This window comes from Choloepus didactylus, chromosome 5 (assembly GCF_015220235.1).
Source record: "Choloepus didactylus isolate mChoDid1 chromosome 5, mChoDid1.pri, whole genome shotgun sequence".
Taxonomy (NCBI): Eukaryota; Metazoa; Chordata; class Mammalia; order Pilosa; family Megalonychidae; genus Choloepus; species Choloepus didactylus.
The window spans coordinates 141,339,017-141,363,199 of NC_051311.1; the positions used below are offsets into that span (position 1 = coordinate 141,339,017).

Sequence of the window (24,183 nt, forward strand, 5' to 3'; positions counted from 1 at the left end):
CCTCGTGGCATTTGCTGACCTTGATAGGGTTCTTTTAGGGTTTGTAGACCAGTTGAAGTCCTTATCTCTAATTTATCAGATCTACAGCTTCGTGGAGTACACTTTCTCTAACTAACCAGCAGGTGGCGTCCACGAGCCACCTGTTCTCCACAAGCCAGATCTCCCCTGCTTAGCCTTTTTGGTGAGTGGGGGAGTGAGTCTTGTGGGGCCCAATTGGTGTCCCAAGCTTGCGTGTGTAGTTGGTGTTGCCTGCCCTGTATGTGGGGCGTGTTTCTGGGCAGTCGGGGAGGGGGGGTGGCCCTAACAATCAAATCTCCCTGATGATCCTAGAGTTTTAAAGCTACTGCAATAGTCTAATCCTTCAGTTCAGTCCTGCCACAGTTTGTCTCTGCCACTGACCCACAAGTCTTTGGTATTGGCGTATGGCTCCTGAGACTTGCAAGTGGGCCCCTCTTCCAGGCTGTGCACCCCGGGTCCTCTGTTGAGGGATGACTGTGCTATGTCGCAGGTGAGTGCCGTCCCCCCAGGGCAGTTCTGGGCTGCTGGGCTGTGTTGGGAGGCTCCCAGTCTGCTCAAATGATGGCTGAATGGGGCTCTGTTAATTCACACTGCTCCCCCTTCCCAGCTCTGGGACATTCAGCTGAGGTTGCAGGGAAGGCTAATGTCCACGCCCAGTTTTGTGGTGTGTGCCTGTTATTTGAAGCACTTCCGTCACACTGGGTTGTCTGGGGCAGCTCTGGGCTATGGGGCTGGCGATGGGCAGGAGTGTTTCCTGTCCACCAGGATGGTGGCTGTGAGCGGACACCCCCCTTTTCTTGGGAAGTTGTGTTGTTTAGTGAATTTTCTCAGCCACTGGATTATTGCCTTTTGTCTCAGAGCTCTCTTAGTTCTGCTCTTGACTTGACGTGCCCAAATTTCAATTCTTTGAAGCTTTCTGTATTGAGCTTCTTAGAGTAATTGTTTTAGAAAAAGCAAAAAGGATTTAAAAAAAATAAATAAATAAAAAAAAACGGCCCTCCTCAGAGATCTAATGGGTTATTGAAATGCTAATAGACAAAGCAACCAGGGCCATTAAGGAAAAGTGCCCAGGGCAGAGAGATCAGCCTTGCTTCGGGATTTGCATATGCGCCTCAAGGCCTGATCTCCGCCCTTCCCCTTTCTGTGTTCACCAGAACTCCAAAAATCCTCTGCTTTTATTTTGGAGTTTTTTCGTGTTGTTTTTTTTCTATGCCTGTCTCCTCTCTGCTGGGCTGGCTGCTCTCAGAGTCTCTGGTGTCTGGCCTCAGTCTATCTATGGTTGGAGTTTGAATCAGTAGAATGAGTTTCCGGTAAGAGCAGCCACTGCAATTCTCCCTTCTCCTTCCTGGAGCTGACAGCCCCTCCTCCCCCGGGACTGAGCCTGGCAGGGAGGGGCGCGGGTCCCCTGGCCGCAAAAACTTACAGATTTCGCTGATCTCAGCAGTTCCACGTTTTCATGAGTGTTGTATGAAGTATGCCCAAAGACAGATTGCTCTGTGGTGTCCAGTCCACGCAGTTCCTGGCTTTTTACCTACTTTCCTGGAGGAGTAACTAAAACATACAGCTCACCAGTCTGCCATCTTGCCCCGCCTCCATAAGCTACATTTTTATACAACTGTCTTCGAGATTCATGGGTTCTGGGTTGTAGTTTAATAGTTTCAGGTATCCACCACCAGCTACCCCAATTCTTTAGAACCTAAAAAAGGTTGTCTAAAGTGTGCGTAAGAGTGCCCACCAGAGTGATCTCTCGGCTCGTTTTGGAATCTCTCTGCCACTGAAGCTTATTTCATTTCCTTTCACATCCCCCTTTTGGTCAAGAAGATGTTCTCCATCCCACGATGCCGGGTCTACATTCCTCCCCGGGAGTCATATTCCACGTTGCCAGGGAGATTCACTTCCCTGGGTGTCTGATCCCACGTAGGGGGGAGGGCAGTGATTTCACCTTTCAAGTTGGCTTAGCCAGAGAGAGAGGGCCACTTTCATTAATTTTTATAATGAAATATAAATATTTTCAAATCAAAATGTTTCTTATTGCAGTTTATATTGAAGTTCAAATATTTTATAATTTTCCTTGTGATTTATTCTTTAACCCATGGGTTATTTAAAGTATTATGCTTTGATTTCCAAATATTTGGGAATTCTCTAGGTACTTTATTGTTATGGGTTCCTAATTTAATACTGTTTTTTGTCAGAAAACATGATTTGTGTGATTTTGATTTTCAAAACTTAATAAGATGTGTTTTATGGTCTAGTGTATGGTCTATACTGGTGAATGTTCCATGTGCACTAGAGAAAAATGTATATTCTGCTATTGTTGTGTTGAGTGTTCCATAAAATGTTCATTAGATCATTTGGTTCATGGTGCTGTTCAAATCTTCTATATCCTTTCTGAATTTCTGTCTACTTTTTGTATTTTTTTTGAGAGGAGGATGTTAAATCTCTAGCTATGATTTGGGATTTGCCTGTGTCTCTCTTTACTTCTGTCAATGTTTACGTTATGTTTTGGGGAGCTGTTTTATTAAATGTAAGATCATTTAATGATTGTTAAGCCTTCTTTTTGGTTTGACCATTTCATAATTGTAAAATTTTCCCCTTTATCTTGAAGCCTACTTTAACTGATACTTAATGTGGCTACAGCAGCATTCTCATGCTTAGTGTTTGCCTGGCAATTTTTTTCTTTGACTTTCAACCTATCTCTGTGCCTTTATGTTTAAAGTGCATTGTAAATAGCATATAGTTGGGTATTACTTTTTTTTTTTTTTAATCCAGTTTGACAATCTCTACCTTGTATTTGGGTGTTTGGCCTATTTACATTTAAAGTAATTATTGATATGTTTGGTTTAAGTCTACTGTGTTGGTGGATATTTTTGTATTTGTCCATATACTTTTTATTTCACTGTTCTTTTGTTTCTGCCTTATTTTAAGGAAGGAGTTGAATTAAGCAATTTTTATTATTCTACTTTATACATTTTATTTCAATACTCTTCTCTATTTGTTAGTTATGCCTCATTTTAATTTTTAAACTTTTTATTTAATTTTTATTTTTCAGTGTTTTCTCTAGAACAGCACTGTCCAATAGAACATTTTACACTGATGGAAATGGTCCATTCTTCACTGTCCAATATAATAGCTATTGGCCGTGTGTGGCTACAGAGCACTTGAAATGTGGCTAGTGCTACTGATGGACTAAATGTTTCCCACATATGTCTTCTGACTACAATATTGTACAGAACAGCTCTAGAGATTGCAAGATGCATCTTTAACTTATGAGAATCTACTTTTAGAATGTTATGATATTTTACAGCTTACAAAAGTATTCATCTAAATCCCACCCTCTGCATTTTGTGATCTTGTCACATATTTTGCTTCTGCATATGTTTAAATCCCACAAAGCCCTGCAAATATTTTTGTTCTAATCAATCAATAGTCTTTTAAGGAGACTTAAACATCTTATCCATCTATCTATCTATCTATCTATCTATCTATCTATCTATCATCAGCTATTGAAGCAAGGATGGGATTATAAGCAGGTGAACATAACAGATATGTAATTAATATATTATGTATTATATGTTTTGATGTATATGTCTAAATATAATATTCCTTATATAACAGGACTTTTTTATGTCTTTTATTTTTATTTATGTTTTACCTTTTTAGGTATATTCATTCTCTCTTCCTAAACCAGGTTTTTAACTGGTATAATTTCTCTTAAATTTAAAGCTCTTCTTTAAGCATTTTTGCAGCATGGCTCTGCTCAAGATGAATTATTTAAGTTTTTTTTTCTGAGAATGTCTTTATTTATTCTTCATTTTTGAAGGGTGTTTTCAGTGGTCATAATTTTGCAATTTCACTTTTTTTTTAGTTTCAAAATGGTAAGTTTATCCTTCTTTTCTTTTACCTTCCTTTGTTTCTGATGTGAAATCAAATATCATTCTTACTGTTGTGCTTCTCTATGTGATATGTCTTTTTTATCTGGGTGCTTTTAAGATTTTTCTCATTATTTTCAGTTTTTAGCAGGTTGACTATGATGTGCCTAAGTATAGTTTTCCTGCTTGGAATTCACTGAGCTTCCTGGATCCATGGGTTGATGTCTTTCCTCAACCTTGGAGAATATCCAGCCATTATATTGTGAAACTTTTCTTCTACCCCAGTCTCCCTCTCTTCTCCATCTAGGACAATTGTCACATATATTGGGTCATTTGCTATTTTCCTACAGATATTGGGAACTCTGCTCCATTTTAAAAATCTTTGCCCACTTTGTATTGCAGTCTGGATAATTTCTATTGATCTGACTTCAAATTCGCCTACAGTTCACTTATTTTTCCCCTGCTGTGTCTAGTCTGCTATTGCATCTATCAGAAGAATTCTTTATTTCTGATATTGTATGTTTTTCATTTCTCGAATTCCATTTAGCTCTTTCTTTCTGTATTTTTCATCTTTATGTTTAAATTCCCTATCTATTCATATGTTTTCTATCCTTTCCACTAGATTCTTTAATATATTTATTAGAATTATTTTAAAGTCCCTGGCTGATAGTTCCAGTATCTGGACTCTCTCTGGGTCTGGTTGTATTGACTGTTTCTGCTTTTAAAGAGGGGTCATATTTCCTTGCTTCTTTTTGTGTCTTGTAATTTTTTTAATTAAATGATAAATGCTGTATGTAAAAAAAGAATGGAAAAAGAAATAAATAATTTTATGCTCTAAAAAAGGCATATTCCTTTGGTCAATCACTTGTACAGAGGGTTGAATCCACATAGCCTGTAGTAATATTGGACCTAGGGTTTGCTGTTACTTTGTGCTTCTAAGCCATCTGTCAGAAACTTTTGCCAAAATCTTTATGAATTAATTATCCATACCTGTTTACTTATTCCATTCTTTCATGACCTCCTATAGCAGTGGGGAACAGTTGCTTTGAATTTGCTGAAGCTTAGAGATTGATGAGCAAGACCTGACCATCAAGAATGGTGGGAATTGGGAGACATATTTCTGGGTCAAAGAGCTTATGGCCACACAAAGTATGATTGATTGGTTGTGCAAAGGTTATTTTAAGCAGGGCAGCAGTAGGAACATACTACGATTGCTCCCTCTCTCTGTCTTTTTTAACATTTTTAAATGTGAAATATAACATAAATACAGAAAAGTGATAACTGTCAAAGTGCCATTTAACAAGTAGTTACAGAACAAATTTCAAAGAATGTTATGGATTACAGTTCCACCATTTCAATTATTTCCTTCCACCATTTCAATTTTTCATTCTAGCTGTTCTATACCTTAGAGGCAGATGACAGATGATAGACAGACAGATAGATAGATAGATGATAGATAGATAGATAGATAGATAGATAGATAGACAGATAGATGATAGACACAGACAGATAGATAGATAGATAGATAGATAGATAGATAGATAGATAGATAGATATAGATAAAGATTCAGTATTTGTAATCCTCTGTTAAATCCTATCTTGTCTGTTGCTACTCCTCCCTCTCATTAAATCACTATCTCAGTCTTCCAGGATATCTGGGCAGTGACCATCCTAACTTGTTCATATTGAAAAGGGGTGTCAACATTATGGTGAAGGGAGTTGTACCTGGTTGATGTTCTCGAAGAGGCTGTTGCCTCTGGGTTTGGGACTTATCTGGCCTAGGAACACTCTGGAGGATTTAAGTTTCTGAGGAATAAACTTAGTGAGTGAAACTTTTATATAGTCTCCACTAGGGACCTAGGTATTCTTTAGGATTTGGGGGACTACTGTTGATTTGGGCTTGACATACTGTGGCCATTTGCAATATATAGCTGAAGCTTGCATAAGAGTAATCTCCAGGATAGCTACCTCTCGACTCTATTTGAAATCTCTTAGCCACTGAAACCTTATTTTGTTACCTTTCTTTTCCCCCTTTTGGTCAAGAAGGCATTCTCAAGCCCTTGATGCCCAGGCCATGCTCATTCCTGTCATGCCCCACATCACCAGGGAAACTTACTCCCCTGGGAGTCATGTCCCACATAGTAGGAAGGGTAGTGGGTTTATTTGCAGAGTTGGGCTTAGAGAGACAAAGGCCACATCTGAGAAACAAAAGAGGTTCTCTGGAATTGATTCTTAGGCATAATTACAGGTAGGCTTAGCATCCCCTTTATAGCCATAAGTTTCACAAGGGCAAGCCTCAAGATTGAGGGCTTGACTTATTAAGTAGGGGGTTCCTAATTTCACGTAGATATATTCTGTCCAAGATAAACAATCAATGTCACACACCATCTTCACTTAGTTGTACAATCATCATAACTCTCAGTTTTAAACAATTATCATAACCCAAAACACCCCAAAGCCCTTATCACCCCAAATTATTTATCCCTAGTATTAGTGTGGTACTAGTAAGGTATTCCTATTAAATATAGTCCATAGTATGCAATAGGTAGTTTTTCCCATATACCACTCTGTTGTTAACTTTCTGTACCAGTGTCATACCTTAGAAGTAAATCATGCAACACTTACTTATGTTTGTAGTGCTAATCTGTGGGATGCATGCTTTTAAACAACCCCTTTCAATGATGTTCACCTTCAATACAGCACTGATACTTATAATCCTGTTAATGTACCATCATCACTCATGTCCATTCCCATACCCTTAAGTTCAACCTCATTAACAGGTCTGTACAGATTAGGTAATCAGTTACCCTTCTCTAGCTTTTGTCTATCTATAGGTCCCCTATATTCTACATTTTAAGACACTGATTTTACATTATTCAAATAGTTCATATTAGTGATAACATACAGTATCTCTTCTTTTGTGTCTGATTTATTTCACTCAGCATTATGTCCTCAAGGTTCATCCATGTTGTCACGTTTCAGGACCTCATTCCTTCTTACTGCTGCATAGTATTCTAACATATGTATATACCACATTTTGTTTATCCATTCATTTTTTGTTAAAGGGCACTTGGATTGTTTCCATCTTTTGGCAACTGTGAATAATGCACTATGTGCACGTGTGCTCGTGTCACTGCTTTCAGATCTTCTGAGTACATGCCTAGTAGTAGAATTGCCAGATCGTAGGGTAACTTGATATTTAGTTTTCTGAGGAACTGTCAAACTGTTTTCCACAGCAGCTGTACAATTATACATTCCCACCAGCGGTGGATAAGAGTTCTGATTTCTCCATCAGTGGTGGAAAAGAGTTCTGATTTCTCCACTTCCTCTCCAGCATTTGTAGTTTCCTGTTTGTTTAATGGTCTCTCTCTTTTTAATAGGATCCTATGGCTGAGCTTGTGGCATCTAGTCATAAACCTGGAACAATGATAAGCAAGCTTATATTTAGGTTTATTTATATGAAATGAATGATGGGGGCCTTTAGGATCAAATCTTCAAGTTAGAAAGCACCTTAAGTTTATTGAAGTCTACCTGCCTTAATGCAGGAATCCTTTAAACAGTGCATCCATTTCCTATTTCTACAGATGTGGATTTTTATCTAGAAAGGTTTGTCTTCTCAATATACTCAAAAAGGTACAAAGTTGTATTATCATGACAATTTCTTATGATTATTTATAAGGAATAAGAATCTTTCCCATTCTCTACTTCCCCAGGGATTTTATGATTATGATTACAGTGCAAAAGGAAGAAGGATGGCATCTCTGATAACAGAAGAGTAAAAAATACTGTTATAATTTGCTTCTATAATTAATACAGGTAGGAAAGAGGATTTAGACACATGACCTGGCTTAAATCTTGATTTCTTATCCTCACTAGCAGTTACTTCTTTGTTTTCTTGGCCATGGAACTTTCCATTTATGCAATTAAGAACTTCACCATTATGGTGGTTTCCTGTTGGACTGAAATGTGGTGCGATTTTTATTGTGTAACAAGATATTTTTTAAAAGTTATTATGTGCACCTGAAGATCTTGAATTGAATTACTTGACCAGCCATTTTAAAATACACCAGGAATTAAACGGAAGGAAGATGTGATGGAGTCCAATTAAAACTTTTCTTAAGAGAAACAGCCATGAGACAAGACGGCTTGTGATTTAAGTTAGCTAACATTAAAGAACATTTGTTTATCGTCACAAAGCCACTGTTGGTGGAATTTATGCTATAATTGCTCACTTGTATTTCAACCCCTTTGTCTGGAAAGTTTGCCCCATCTTCAAAGATGTGAGTCAATGCTTCCCCTTCCAAGAAGCCTTCTATTATGCCCCCAAATGTGCAATTTCCTCCTTTAGTAGTTGAGAACAGTTGTTATATACTTCTCTTACAATGCATAGTATATTCTGTTTCAAAGTATAGTTAATAAGCATTGTTCTTGTAATCAACTGTAAGCTCTTGAAAGTTTCCTCATACACAGTAGACATACATATTTAATTGACTTGAATTCATGGATGTCATTCTTGAATACATGTATTTTGTGGGTCATTTATATAATGCACTTTAATGAGCAGCTACTAGTCCACAGTACTATGCCTGACTCAATAGAGGCTACAAAGATGAGTGAGTCACAATTCTCAGCCACTGAGAGCAAAGATGGAGTCCAGGGTCAGAAGTACTCATTTATTCACCAGTTACTGCTGATCCTCTACTAATGTCCATGACCTGCACCTGGCACCATGGATACAAAACTGAATGTCACATATTTATGTAATGAATGAGCTTTTTTTTTATTATTAACAATAATATCCTTTCAGAAATTTCTAACTACTTTGTAACTGCATGACATAACCTGGTGATAAAAGCAGTTATTAAAAGTCTACCTTTTCCAAAAAAAAAAAAAAAAAAAAAATGAATGTCACAATTCTTGACTTCAAGGAGTTCATTTAATTCAGTGTGGAAGGAAAGAATGTAAATAAACCACTAAAATAGAGTCTGTGTGATAAGTGCTACCCTAGGGGCTTGCACAAGTTTGCTGTGAGTTCCAGAGGCAGGTGAGGGTAAGAATGGAAGGAGATAAGGAAAGAAAGTTCTACTTGAGTTCAGTGTTCTCAGTGAGCTCAATATTAAGCTCAGTGAAATGGTATTCAGTGAAGAGATGGGCAGCTTTAGTATAGGGAGCTACTTCCAGAGAGATCCAAGAAGAAGGCATGTTTGAGAATAACAAGTAGTTATGTGCATCTGGATTGTGGTGTGCATGAAGGAACATGAATTGCAGTGATGTTGGGAAGAAAGACTAGAGCAAGATTATAGATGCCCTTTGTCACACTGCTAAAGCCTTTTGGTTCTCTATCCCCTACAATATTAAAAATTGCTGAAAAAAGTCTAAGCTGAGTTAAGGGGTGCTCAGAAGTACTTTTTAGAATGATGACTGTCAGCTATGTCGAGGATAAAACAGGACCCAAAGACAAGGTGATTTCCCTTAGTGTGGCAAACATAGTGTGCATTGATTCAAAGTTGTGCCTCTTCAAAATTATAAATTACCATATTGAATGGGTACATGGAGTTGCTTTTAAATAGTCAAAATCATGAATGTCAAGTACAAGCATTTGCTGTTTACAGACACAAAGGTCAAACGTTAGCATTTCCTACTCCTAACTGAATGCCTACTACACACTTAACATACAACTTAATTAATAAACTTTACTGAGTGACTGTTTTCACATGTGAAAAGTTATGAGCAATAGATAAAGGAGCAAATCCATTGCAGCTATAGAGAGAAGATAGCATTTGATCTGATCACTGAAGGATGAACAGGTATTTTCCGGAGAGAAAAGCCATTCCTAGGAAGTAATGGGAGGAAAAGTCAGTAATGGAACGGGTTGGGGGAGAAAAGGTGAAAATGTATCCTGTGTAGAGTTCTAAAAGTAGTGTTAACCAGGATCTCTCCCAAATCCAGTTGAAGCAAAGAAACACTAATACCTGAAACAAAACTAATAAACTGGCAAAGCAATTCAGCCTGTCTAGGGCCAAGAAGTTTACTCCAAGGTTAAGCTAGTTTTCTGGAAATCGGTCTACATGGAGAAGTGCCTTAATGAAGTGGCCAAAAGCATGACACCGGAGGCAGATGGATTAAATTCAAATCTTAACATGTGGCAAGTTGCTAACCCACTCTTAGCTTTGGCTTTCTCATCTACTTTGTTGTAAAGTAAGATTGTTCTTATGAAGTAGGTTATTGTAAAGGTTAAGTGATATAAAGCACAAATAACATTTAGCTCAGTCATAATAGTTAGTAAATCCTCAATAAAGGTTATATTTTCATTATAATTTTATTTCCTTTAGAAACAATGTTATAAATGAGGGTTCATGATTCATGATGACTACCAAAGAATCCATTGCCTTACACCATATATGACACACAGGAGACGTTCAACTTCCTGTTGAATAAATGAATAGATGAATTAAAATTTCTTTTATATTAAGTCAAGTGATGTTAAGTGAAAGAAGCTTTATGTAACTGCTTTTACCATTTTTATGAGAAAATGCTCCTTGATATTCCTATTCTCCCTATAACCACCACCACATTGAAGCCTCCTACCTCAAAAGCAATAATGATTCACGACACGCATCCCATGTGCTGGTCCTGGAGATGAGATAAGACTTCCCCACTCATGGAGGCCCTGGCAGCAACACAGGGCTTTTGCCTTATTGTCTCAATATCAATAACCAATAGTAGCAAAAGGGAAAACTTTCATCTTCTCTTTCACAGTGACCTTGCCGGCAACATTTGTGATTCCCAAGTGGTAGCAGCATGGGGTCTATTCCTTCACCTAATTATTCGCAGACTGTGTGTTCATAATATACAGAGACATGTTACCAATGAGAGCAGAAGTGACTGGTGTTCATAGAAAATACTGTAAAAATCAAACAAAGGAAATATCACCAAGAACCAGTATTCAGGGAGGATGAGTGGCAGAAAAGAGACTTGTATTAGCTCCAGAAGACTAGCTGGGTTTTGAAGATAGAGAGAACTAGGAGACTTCTTCCAGGCTTTACAGCAAAAACTCTTCCTGAAGAATGAGCCTGTGTGTCTAGGGGACTTTGCAGATTGTCCTGGCTGGAACCAGGGATTGCACTTAGTAATAGCAGGAAGGGAGTATGGAGAGGTTAGAAGTTACAGTAAGAAAAGGAAAGAGAGCAAACAGAGAAGGAGGAGGAGAAAGGGAGTCCTGGATTATGAGAGAAGGAGGTATGTCTTATTTCAAGAAAGGCAGAAGAAACCAAGCTCAGCAGTTTCAAGAAGCATGAAAATGTATTAAAGACCATTAACTTTGGTGAAGAGGATATTTATTTCCTTCTACAGCAGTTTTAATAGAGCAGAGAGGACAAAAGGCAGATTTCAGGGATTTTATAACTAAGTACAAACCCAATGATGGCAGCAGAATAATTCAGCTTTGAAAGGAAGGAAAAGAAAGCAATACATATCCAATAAAAGGCTCACTCTCCCTCATAACCCCCACATCCTTTCTTTCCCCCTCCCCAGGAGGAACCAAGGAAAGTTTTGAGAAGAAAGAGTGGAAATGGTGGGGAAAAAGAGAATCATTGAGAAAAGAAAATCTCCTTAAAGTTGAAAAGGTATTGGAACAGCAGTGATGAATCATATAATCCAACTTTACCAGTCTTGAAGCCCTTTCAAGTTTCCAGGAAGCTGTCTGTATGATCCTGTAATGAACAATCTTTTGCTTATTTTCACCAGCAAAAGGTGAAAACTCCAAGCACAAGAGGACTAATTTTGGGTTCTGGCTTGGGCATGGCTGCCTTGTCTTTCAATCCAACTTGCTCCTAAGTGGCAGGAGTGAGCGTCCTTTACATATTTCATGGTGGGAGGAAGCCACCCACAGAACAAGTCATCACAGACTGCTTGTTCCTCCCAGCAGAGTGTTGACGGAACGCTCTCTTCCCCAGGATCTGCCTCTACTCCACTGAATCATTTGGAAATCTTTAGAAGATTGATTCTTGGATAGGGAGAGAGAGCAGGCGGCTATTCCTGACTTGACTTTGTTGCTTTAGTTTTTGAGGCTCTTAGAGGTCTTTCAAACTTATGAGTAATGGGAACAATGTCCTGTTATTCTCATTTTACAGTTGTGATTAATGTAGCTTTAAAATATTTTAACAATATGAGCTCCACTAGCCAAATATGAAACAGTCTACATGAAGGCTAGAAATAGAATAATTAAACTAGAGAATTATTTTATCTTATCCAATTGTCTCATTTCATGCAAGAGGAAATTACACTCCCAGAGAACTTGAAACTACATGCCCAATGTCATACAGCCAGTCAATAACTATTTGTTAATTAAAATAAATTACTTTTGTGTTTCTCTGGTGATGGATTAAGATCGTTCATTTGCTCATTAGCTGTTGGGAGGTCCATAACAGAAGTTAAGAGAAAGTATTTATTCAGAAAGTTTTGCTTTGAAATGACAGAAGATGTGCACATTAAAAGCTTGTTTAGAAAATTTTTCTTCAAAATGGAGCAAAAATATACATCTATAAGTGTTTGTGTACACGTCACATATATTTCATATATGTAATTTTTCTAATTCAGATCTACTATGCATTATTTTCTGATTCTGTGTACCTATTCCTGGCAAGTATATAGTACTTGCACCCTCTGAGAAATTTACTGCTGAATACCAAAACATCTTTAATAATTCTATAACAAAATTTCTTTTAATATTCCTTAATTCCTTGTTGGTATGCATTTAGAGAATCATTCATTCAACACAGACGTTAAGGACCTTTTCCAAGCCACTGTGATATGACAGCTATGATCTCTGTTCTGAACAATAGCCCAGGGTGGTCAGACAAAAGTGCAAACACAGACTTACAAAACAATGTGAAAGTACTTTAATAGTGATGAACACTGAACTATAGGATTACCCAGGAGCAATTACAGTGACAGTCATATAAGGAGGGCATGTAGATAAAGAGGATAAAAGGGGCTGAGGATTGAGGTCCAGAGAACTCATCATTTAGGGGCTGGAATGGAGAAAACCAGCAAAAGAGCTTGAAAAAAAAACTTGTGAGTGACATAGGAGGAAACCTGGGAGAGTGTGGTGTTAAAAATCAAGTTAAAAGTTTGTTACTATTAAGAGGAAGCCATCAACTACATCAAATGCTGCTGGAATTTATAAAATAAGAACTGAGAGTTGACCACTAGCCTATTGGAAGTCGATAATTTTGACAAGAGCAGTTGCAGTGAAGGTATGGCTACAAAAGTCTGATTTGAGTGGGTTATCATGAGAATGGGGGGTGTGGATGGTGCTGTAAAGAGGAGCCTTTTGCTATGATCCACATGAGACTATAAATTCTGGTTCACATCAGGTTGATTGGTTGGATCCGAGATATACTGTAAAGGCAGGTTTTGTTTGTTTCTATGATGATATGAGATGTGAAAGGACTTGAGGAATCAAGGAATACTCGCAAGTTTTTGGCCTAAGCAATGGTATGAATAGTGGTGCCATTTACTGAAATGGGGAACATTGGATTGGGGGCAGGTTTGTGGACAGTCATGTAGAAGTCAAGGAGAGAGTACAGAAGTCAGTGTGGGACATATTCAGTTTAAGATGGGTATAAATATCCAAGTGGAGACATCCAGTGAGTGGGAATACACTAGTCTGAAGATGGGGGCTAGGCCAAATTTGGAGAAATGAATTTGGGAATAATCACTGGTTAAACAGAAGACTGGGTGAGTAGTGGGAGAAGGTGGTGAGGGTGTCAATAAAGCATTATTGTAAGAAGGGAGATAACAGCGTGCTTGTAACCTGAAAGGATTGATACATAGGGAGAGCAAAATTGGTGACCAAGTGAAATCCATGAGTAGGTTATAGGTGACAGGGGATGCTTGAAATTGGGATTTTGGTGCAAGTGTCCTTACCAGTGATGAAGTAACCAAGGGAATCAATGACTGTGGTCAATGGAGGGAAACATTGTTAAATGAGCAGGTCATTGAACTGCGTGGCCAGGTGTATTAGTCAGGGTTCTCTAGGGAAACAGAACCAACAGGAGATATCTGTAAATATGAGATTTTATAAAAGTGTCTCACACAACTGTGGGGATGCACGAGCCCAAATTCTGTGGGGCAGGATGCACGAGTCCAAATTCTATAGGACAGGATGCACAAGTCCAAATTCCGTAGGGCAGGCAGCAAGCTGGCAACCCCAATGAAGTTGGAGAGTCTGGCTGGCTCTCCCCAGGAGAACTCCCCAGGAGAACTCCCCAGGAGAGGCTGGCTGGCTGCGAAGAAATGAAAGTTCTCTCTCTTGTCCCTTAAAAGTCTTCAAATGATTTGATTAAATCCAGCTGATTGCATTCTCTCAAGCAAAAGGCACACCCTTCATTGATGTAATCAGCCATGGATGCAATCAGTTGATGATTTAATAAACCAGCCTTCTGTTTTATTAACCAGCCACAAATGTCCTTGCAGTAACGGTTAGGCCAGTGCTTGCTTGACCAGACACCTGGGCACCATCACATGACTCCACTGACACATGAACCTAACCATCACACTAGGTATTAATGGGTCATCTACATTGATAATGAAATCTTCCACAGAAAGATGATAGGTGTGCTGCCCTAAAACTTTCAGAATTTCAAGAATGCCTTGATGTTTAAGATTACAACATAGTCTGATGGCATAGACTTCGAAGGATAGAGGATACAAGGTATGAGGACAGCAGTGAAGAGCAGGGAGGAAATCTCAATCTCCAAATCTATGGTCCAGATTGTAAGGGAGGAAGAAAAAATGAACCACAGATTGGGAGAGCAGTAAAGGAAGCCACGGCCATGTTTCAATTAGAGTAAAGAAGTGAAGGAACATTCAGAGAAGAATTTAGGATAAGGACATTTGGCAGGTGATGGTACCTGAATTAGAGAGGGCACAGAAGTTTGGAGGGTCCAAGTAGGATGAGAGATTGAGTCAGACGAGGAGACTTTCAGTGCCATGTGAGGACAGAAGTCTGGGTGACAAGACTTGGTTCTCAGTGGTCACTGAATTAAGCATGTCTCCTGGATATGATGGGATTACTCCTAATGGTCTCCTAGGGTAAGAACAGTCAGTCAGTTCTTCATACAACATCAGCCTCTCAGGACAGGTCTCTTAGTTTCTGCAGGTGATGTGAGTAGTATTGAGGCTCGGGGGCATCATCTTTTTAAGAGCATAAGGGGCTCTGGAGGCTTCTCCAAGAGTGGAATCACAGCATGTGGAGAGGTAGGCTTCTCTTAAATCCTACTATTTGGGAGTTCCTGAGTGTGGAGGCTGGAGGGGAACAAGGAAAGCCTGGTCACTATTTGAGACCTTATAAGGGTCTGAACAGAGGCTATGATAATAAGAATCCACAGAGGAGACATAAAGATGGAGTTAGAGATCCCTGTGAACCTAGGGTGCCTTGGAACTGTTCTCCCATTATGAAGTACTCCTCTTGACCACAAGGCACATTCCAAAGTGGTGGCCCGACTAGAGCTTCAGCCTGTGGTCCCTGGTGGAGGGAATGTTTAGACTCCAATGTGCCTTCAACTAGTCTCAGAGAAATCTGCAGTTTACATGCTTGCACGATCACAAAAATACTCTGTCTCTTGCTGTCCAATATTTCCCCTTCTCTTTTATCCAAACGAAGTGATCTCATGATGATGGCATTATCCACAAATTTAGTGCCAAAGGTATCTTCTATGAGAGCCTTCATCAGAAACATTGCATTGACTGGTGATTCTTCTCCTTTCACTCACCAGTTCTTGGCAGGACAAAGACAGAGGGCAATATGGAGAACAGAAAGAAAAAGAAAGAAAACTGACCCATTGGAGTGTTAATTGGTTCATAAACATTTTTTTCATTACATTTTCCCAATGAAGTGGTTATTTCATAACCATTTCAAAGATGAGAAAATGTGAAAATTCTCCTCAAGATATCAGAAAGCAGCAGAGCTGAGATTAAAATCCAGAGTTATATGACCTGAAAAACTTGCTCTTTTAACTACATAAGAACCATGAATCCTGGCTAAGCCAACTGTATATTCCTTTCCCAAATAACCAATCTATTGACTAATATTTATAGATAATGTACCCTGGGCAAAGTGTTGTACTAGAATTAATGGAGAACACAAAGATAAATGAACAACAAATTTGGAAAGACAACCTGTTTGACTTTAGGTGGGAAAAGTTCAATAACTCCAGAGGAAAAGAATATAATCACTCTCACTCCTTTAAGTTTATCTAAGTACCAAGTTCTATGATATCACTCTGGTCTGAAGGTTTCACAGGAAAAAGGAGCATGTATGGACGAAATTGTACAAGTTAAAGCAAATATGATGTAAAATTAATGCAGTAAAGTCCATTTTTCCTAATTTTGATTATTTTTAAAATTTTGAAAGCTTGAAAACATTTGGTAAATTTCATTTTTGTCTTTTTCAATACATTGGGTTTTTTGTTTCATTTTGTTTTACACATTTGAAGTCTTGGTATGGATAGAAAGATCAGTGATCAGTATAAGATTAGGGATGCTAGAAATATTTTTACATCTTTTAAAATTATGCATGATAATATAAGCAACTTCTCATGTAAAAACACATCGTTGTTCTTTACACACATAAGGATTAACAATGACATAGTGATCATAACAGAAGAGATCTGAAGAGAGAGACAGTACTGGGACCCTCAGACCTGGGAACCTCCAGGATGAGGTTTCCACTTTGGACCAAGTCAGAGCTGGCAAGAATTTGGATCCAAAATGGTCCTGGGGACAGAGGGGTAACTTGGGAAGTCAGCCAAAGTCAGCTACTTGCCATAACTTCTCCTGTTGAACCGCTGGACTCTTCAGGCTGTCACCTGACCTGTGTCCCTTTCCAAAGGGCAGCTTTTGGGGGACCAGGGATGGGGATCAAGGATGTAGATGCCAAAGGAAGCTCATTCAAGTGTTGGAGAATCCATTTCCAGAAACAGACTTATTTACTAACTGGGAAGGCATCCATGAAAACAGAAGGAACGAAAGAGTGTTTCATTACAAACTGGTCCCTGACCCTTACCTTGAGCAAGGGTTCCCACTTTCTTTGGCAGATGTTTTCCTGCCTTATGGCCAAGTACAACTTAGCTGGCAGAGAGGACATCCTTGCTGGTTGTGCAAGGCTGGTGGCTGAGGTCAAACATATTATCGAATTCAAGTTTGGGGACATCAGAATAAAGCAACACTTTTGCTTAAAAATGTAATGATTTTTACAATGTTGTATGTCAACTACTGATAGCTAAATTAAATTTTGACATTATAGTACAGAAGCAACTATTTGAGTACTGTCAGCTGCTTGATAGCTCCTTCTCTCAGTGCAGTGCAAATCTTCCCTGCTAAATAGACACTGAGGTCAGTGAAGGGGCAAGATTGTTTGGGGATCTTATTCTTCTTCAACCTTTATGACTCTTGATTGTCTTGTATTTTATAGATGTTGCTAAGCATGATTTTAGAGGTTTCCTCCTTGTGAAATTTTGCATTATCATTGATTCTCTGATTAGAATTCACACTTATAAGATGTGAGGCATTCCCAAAGAGAACTTTCAATTTGGAAGACCCATGGCTAATACAAAATCAAATAACTACAAATTAAATGTAATTCTTAAAGTTATTTTTTTTATATTATGAATTCTAGTATACCAAACAATTCTGTAAAGGTTAGAAATGTAATTTAATCTGCATTAATTCTGTCTTGTGTTACCACTGACATTTTATAACTATTTATTAGCTTCCAAAGGGTATAAAGCTTTTCCTAATTGGCTAAAATGCTAACTCATAATATAGAAGTTAACTCTTTACCTTTTGCCTTCATTTTTAACTAACTGAAATTTGTTTGTAATTGCTTTTTTTTACATAACATTAACAGTCATCACAATTATCATTAATTATTGTAGCAACTGACTGTTGCAACAATAAATGTATATTTATACTTCAACTAAATGATAAAATTTAAATACATAAAATATGCAAGGGGACTGTCACACCAATTTCACCTAGAATGCTCATCTGGACTTGACAGAAAATACTCCGAGGTTTACAATAAATCTGAATGACTTGCCTTGTTCAAGCATTGATTAGAAATGATGATCCACATTCATGTGATAAGTGATTATATATAAGTTGAGGGATGCTAGAAATGTTCCTGATGTTGGTGTTTGGCTATATGGTCATTTCTCTAAACTGGAAGAAAAAATCAATAAAAATTCAGGAGGCCGGGCAAGATGGCAGCATAGGGAGGAGAGGAATTTAGCTAGTCACCTGGAGCAACTAGTAAACAGCCAGGAATAACCAGAAAATAGTGTGAAACAATTGATGGGGGTACATCCATCACTGAACACACATCATACACCAGTCTGGAATGGGTGAAATGACTGAGATCACAGCATAGAACTGTAAGCAAAGCTCCCCAAACTGTGGAGCTGTTGCCCCTCCCCCACTAGCACAGCTGGTTGAGTTGGAAAATTTCACTATGGGAAAAATAAGCAGTCCCTGCCAGGAGCAAGGACATATAGCTTAACCAAGCTTCAACTGTGGTTTTAATTAACAAATTTGGACTACTGAGTACATGCTATGAGCAAAGATAAACTCAGAGCAAGCAGGAAAGGAACCTGGAGCTTTCTGCTGGAAGACAGGAGGTGGGGCTGATGGAAAAAAATACATAAATAAAAACAAAGGCTTTTGGAGTCAGCTGAGCTCAGTAAGTACTCTGAACAAAGAGGAGTGTGAGTATGGTTGAAAGAGGAAGGCTACGGGCACGTATGACAACAGAAAGAAAGATAGTAGATAAAGACTGGAATTACATAACTTAGTAAAACCTAAAGTGGTCAATGATGGTGATTAAATTTACAAATACAATGTTTTTAAATGAGGGAGAACAAATGAATGTCAACATTGCAAGGTGTTGAAAATTGGATGGCATAGGGGAAAAAATACAATCAATGCAAACCAGAGTCTATAGTTAACGGTAACATTGTAAGATGGTTCCACTAATTGTAACAAAGGCAACATATCAAAGCTAAATGTCTATAAGAGGGGGATATAAGGGAATGATACGGGATTCTTGGTGGTGGTGGTGGTGGTATCTGACCTTTTCACTGTATTTTACTTTTATTTTTCTTCTATCTTTTGTATTTTTCTTCTTCAATTTTTTTCTCCTTTCTTTGGGGAAGAAATGGAAATGTCCTCATATAGACTGTGGTGATGAATGCATAATTATGTGATTATACTTGGAATCACTGATTGTTTACTTAGGGTGGATTATATGGTGTGTGAATAAAACTGTTTAAAAAACAAACAGAGGGATACAAGTGCTGGAGAAAATGAGGAGAGAGGGATGTACCTATCCTCTATTGGTAGGGAGGTGGAATGGCACAGCCCAGCTGGAGGGCAGTGTGGTGGTTCCACAGGAAGCTAACTATGGGGTTGCCATATGGTCCTGCAACCCCCTTTTGGGTATATACTTGGAAGAACTGAGAGCAGGAACATGAGTGGACATTACACACTGGTATTTATGGCAGCCATATTCACGATTCGCAATGGATGGAGGTGGCCTAAGGATATATCAATTGATAAATGGAGTGGAACTGTGATGTATACATACAACAGAATACTGAGTGGCAACAAGAAGAAATGAAGTTGTGAGGTATGCAGCTAGGTGAATGGACCTTGAGGACAGTATGTTGAGTGAAATAAGCCATAACTGAAAAGACAAACATTATAATGTCTCACTAATATGGACTAACTATAATGTGCAAATTCTGAGAATTGAATCTGAGAGCATAGTTTATCAGGGGAAGGCTTACAGTGAAGTTTCGTAGATTGTAAGTTCTTACAGCAGTCACATCTATTCATGAGTTGCAACCATTGTCTCTAAATTCTGAGATGTTTGTGTATAACCAGGTTGGGCCCTGGAACTGCAGGTATCTGAGATGACACCCGAGACTCAGAGCCAAAGTTCAGCAGCTATAAATGTCAGCATTACCCCATACAGCAAATGTTAAAGAAGATGAAAAAGAATCAGACTTCAATTAGAAATATGACCAAAACAGACTTCATTAGAACTAAATGAACCAGACTAAAAGGAAAAGGATGATATTGACCATGTTTTAAAACCTCAACTTGTGTGTGAGACCAAAGGAAGAGATGTTTATTTGGTAGGAAAATCTGTATTTTCTGTAGCATGCTATATAAGTTATCTTGAATGGTCAGTTTATTCAAACACCATAATTACATGGAACCTTGAATAGGGGATGAGATCTGATTGGTTTGTACGTGTTAGCATGAAACCCTGATATATCCCAGAGAAATTTGGGCAAAGAATAAAAAGTATTTGTAAAGGGCCCTTGAGGGCCTGGGGGAAAATGTGGAAACAATAAAATTCCCTACCTGGGGAATTCCTGATAATTCCGCAAGCATTAAGGACTACTATGGTAGTAGGCCAAGTCCTCGATCTGTCTCTCTCTAAGCCCACTCAGCAGGTATACTCACTGCCTCCCCATTACATGGCACATGACTCCCAGGGGTATAAATCTCCCTGGCGATGTGGGACATAACTCCCAGGGATGAGCCTGGACCCAGCATCTTGGGATTGAGAAAGCCTTCCTGACCAAAAGGGGTTATTCTTATGCATTATATAGATATCCGTTTTTTAGTTTTTGGTGTCTTAGAATAGCTAGAAGGAAACACCTGAAACTGCTGAACTGCAATCCAGTATCCTTGATTCTTGAAGACTGTATAACTATATAGCTTATACGGTGTGACTGTGTGATTGTGAAAACCCTGTGGCTCACACTCACGTTTTCCAGTGTATGGATAGATGAGTAGAAAAAGGGGGACAAAAAGTAAATGAAGAAAAGGAGTATGACATGTTTTGTGTGTTTTTTACTTTTATTTTTATTCTTATTTTTAGTTTTATTTTTTGGAGGATTGAAAATGTTCAAAAAATTAATTGTGGTGATGAATGCACAACTATATGATGATACTGTGAACAACTGTACACTTTGGATGACTGTATGGTGTGTGAATATATCAATAAAATTGCACTAAAAATCAATACAAATTCGAATACATGTCATAGAAGAGAACAGAGAGAAAGTATGGGTGTGAATGCTAGCTTTGCTATTTTAGTTTAATACACATTTATTTAGCACATACTATGTGCAAGGAAGTCAGTAGAAACACAGAAATGAGCAAGAGGGTGGCCCTTGTTCTCAAGGTACTTATAGTCTGGTAGAGCTTGAGCAATTTACACAGCTACCATCAGTTTCTGTTTCCTTCTTTTACCCTGCAAGACGCGTAAAGATGCTATTAAAGTTCAAATGAGGTCATGGGAACATCTGATAGTTCTTGATAGTTCTTGTGCCGTGTGCATAATATATTTATTAATGTCCTAATTTTCCCAACAACCCTAGAGGGTACAGCTCTTCAGTCACAGGTATGGGTTTGAACTCCAGCACCTGGCTTTGAGTCCTGGCTGTCTGTATGGCTTTGGGGTGTAACTTAATGCCCCTGATCTTCAGTTTTCTATAAAATGATGACAATTATATTACCTCCTTCACTGCAATTACATTAAATAATGGATGTAATTCAAGACAGAACCAAGCACAAAATAAGAGCTCCATAGACGCTAACAGTTACTACAACACAGCACAATTTACCCACTGTCAGAGCCAGGACCTAGGCCTCTCCCTGACGTCCTTGAAATCCCAAAAGCACACAGCAGACTGCACCTAGGTCAGCTAATGTGTAAGCTAACTCCCTAAGGAGAGAGGGGTGTGCAGATGGTCAGTGTAAGCGAGGCACCATGCTCTCCTCTGCATAGGATGTCAGCCTGTGCCCTGCTCTTCTCTGGAGTCATTGAGGTATTATCTGACACTCTGCAGATAGTCAATCTTTCCCCTATATCACAAGAACCCCTTTCGGGTATCCATGTCCTCATGCTCTTTGGAATGTCTTTGTTTCAAGCCTCTGTAACTGGCCTTGCTAATCTCTGCCTAATTGCAGAGTACTTGCACACTAAGCTGTGAACCAGTGGTGTCAGAGCAACTTGACTGACTTCCTGCTTCACTTCTGTAAGTTCCCATAATAAAGTTTATGTCTCACTTTGTTCCTGATGTTTCCTTTTGTCTCCCTGCCAGACCAGCCCCTGCAGGCCAGAACACCCACAACTTAAAAATAAGGGTATTCAGAGAGGTTATGTAATTTGCCCCAGGCCACGTAATGTCTCAGAGACAGAACTCAGCCAGGTCTATCTGATTCCAGAGCCATCATTGTCTCCAAATTTTGGATCTTTAAAAATGATTCTACAGACGTAACTATTAAATAAATTTGAAGGATATTCATCACGCCGATCAATGTTTTTAAGCTTTCTCCTTGGCTGGGCATGTTCTCAAGTCCAGTTTCTCTGCTCTCCCTCCCCATTCCAGATCACCGAATTAAATCCTATCACACCACACTGTGGAGTGGCTTCAGAGTGCAGTGTATGTCCTGGTGAATGGTAAGGCCAAGCTAATCCCTGGTTTCCAGCTGCCTTCCCACTGAGAAGTCACTATTCCAGTACACTGATTCAGGCACCTCACTCAGGTGTGAGCCAAGCACCCATAAGATAGTAAAGGTTGATCAACCGATTTACTAAGAGTGTTCTTCTCTCTCTAGAAAGCTGAGCTCATTGTGTCTGGTTTGTTTGTGTGTATATTTTAAATTAGTTTGCTGAATTACTCTCCTATGATGATGGAGAAGTCACCGGGTTCTGCCAACCTTCAAGGAGGCCAGGAAAAGAGCAAGAGGGCGATCCTGAGGTCCACCAAGAGGGCATGGACCCCCCTGGATGAGCAGCTGCCTCCTGGCACTTTGGAGGAAAGCCATGGTCTGAGCATCCCCACGATGGGTGAGAAAGAGCCTTCGGGGCTGTTGGAAGGAATCTTATCGTTGGTGGGAGGGCACTGGAGCTTTTGGCTGGGGGGTAGATGATTCCAGAACAAGGACTTGGCTTTCCCTGGAATGATGCTGGAAACTTCTAAGAAATAAGCTCTTCTGACTTCCCACACAGATGCTCAGAACGCAGCCCCTCTTGATGGAGACAGACAACTAAAGAGTGGACACTGCTTCCTTCCCAAGCCAATGTCCTCTCATCTTGAAGCTCCAGGACCCTGAAACTGTGCCAGAGACATAGAGCTTCTTTTAGACATCAAATATTTTATTAAAAGGCTCTTATTCACATGAAGCCTTGATAATAATTTTAATGTTTAAAGAGTAGTAAGAGTGTACCCCCCATGACATAACAGTTTGATGGCTTTTCCTCCTTGTCCACCATCCTGTCCAATTCATTCTGCCCCTTCACAGCACTTCATTTAGCGGGTGATGACAGCCTTCCACACCCACTGTCCTCTTCAGTTCATCTTTATGCCTTGTGAGGGGTGATTCAAGTGCCTCACTCTTTAATAGGATAGAGTCACAGAAAATCAGCTCAGAATAGCCTGTAGCCAACCAGAATGGAAACAAATATTTAACAGGAAATGCTGCCTTTATAACCTTTCTGTTTTGCTGTTGACTATTTGTTGAGCCAGTATTAAAGATCCACCTTAAAAGATTGGTGCCTCTTCAACATAGGGTGCCTTTGGCTTTTCAGGATTCTGGTGCAAATTGTCCCTGGAATGTATGCAAATTTGGTTTCTAACCTGGCAGAGAACTCCTTGCAAATAAACATCACTGGCTGGCTGCCTTAGGTAAATGTTCTGATTCAATAAGGAGAGGCTCTGTGGTGATTTATATCCAACAAGGAAAACACAAAGGTCTCTTATGTTTTTTTCACCCTCCGTATTCACGCCAGGTAATTTGGAAATTACTCTAACATCTCTTGCTCTTTGGAGGTTTATTTTTCTTCCCTTTCACATTTTTTTTTCCTTTTTCATTTTTTAAAGTTACAGTCTTTGGCATGTTTATACCGCATACTCAGGAAAGGCTGATTATGGAAAAGAAGTTTGTCTTGGGAAAAAAATGAACATAAGTATTGGAACATAAGACTAAATATGAAGGCAATAGAACGATTTAATGGTGGCTGGATAATGAGAGTAATTTTAGCTGGTTGTGCTTTGGCTGACTGGTTTGTCTCTTTCTCATTTGTAGAAGATTCTAAACAAGGAAGTATTCAGCAGTGGCTGGACTCTGGATTTTTGTAAGTGTTTCTTTGTGCCCTTATTATGAAATTATTTTGCACTTTAGTATTTGAAGTAGTATCAGTGAGGCCCCTCTC

The 24,183-nt window shown here is 39.0% G+C and overlaps 1 protein-coding gene across 6 annotated transcripts in view; it reads left to right on the top strand.

The window, feature by feature from the left end:
* ITPRID1 (ITPR interacting domain containing 1) overlaps positions 1-24,183 on the top strand; it is a 155,475-nt gene that overhangs the window by 26,520 nt on the left and 104,772 nt on the right. For all 6 annotated transcript variants that reach the window (XM_037837014.1, XM_037837016.1, XM_037837018.1 and 3 more), the window contains exons 2-3: positions 22,637-22,818; positions 24,057-24,105. In XM_037837014.1, coding sequence (XP_037692942.1) covers positions 22,656-22,818; positions 24,057-24,105 — 212 coding nt within the window. In that variant the 5' untranslated portion in view covers positions 22,637-22,655. The remainder of the gene's footprint in view (positions 1-22,636; positions 22,819-24,056; positions 24,106-24,183) is intronic.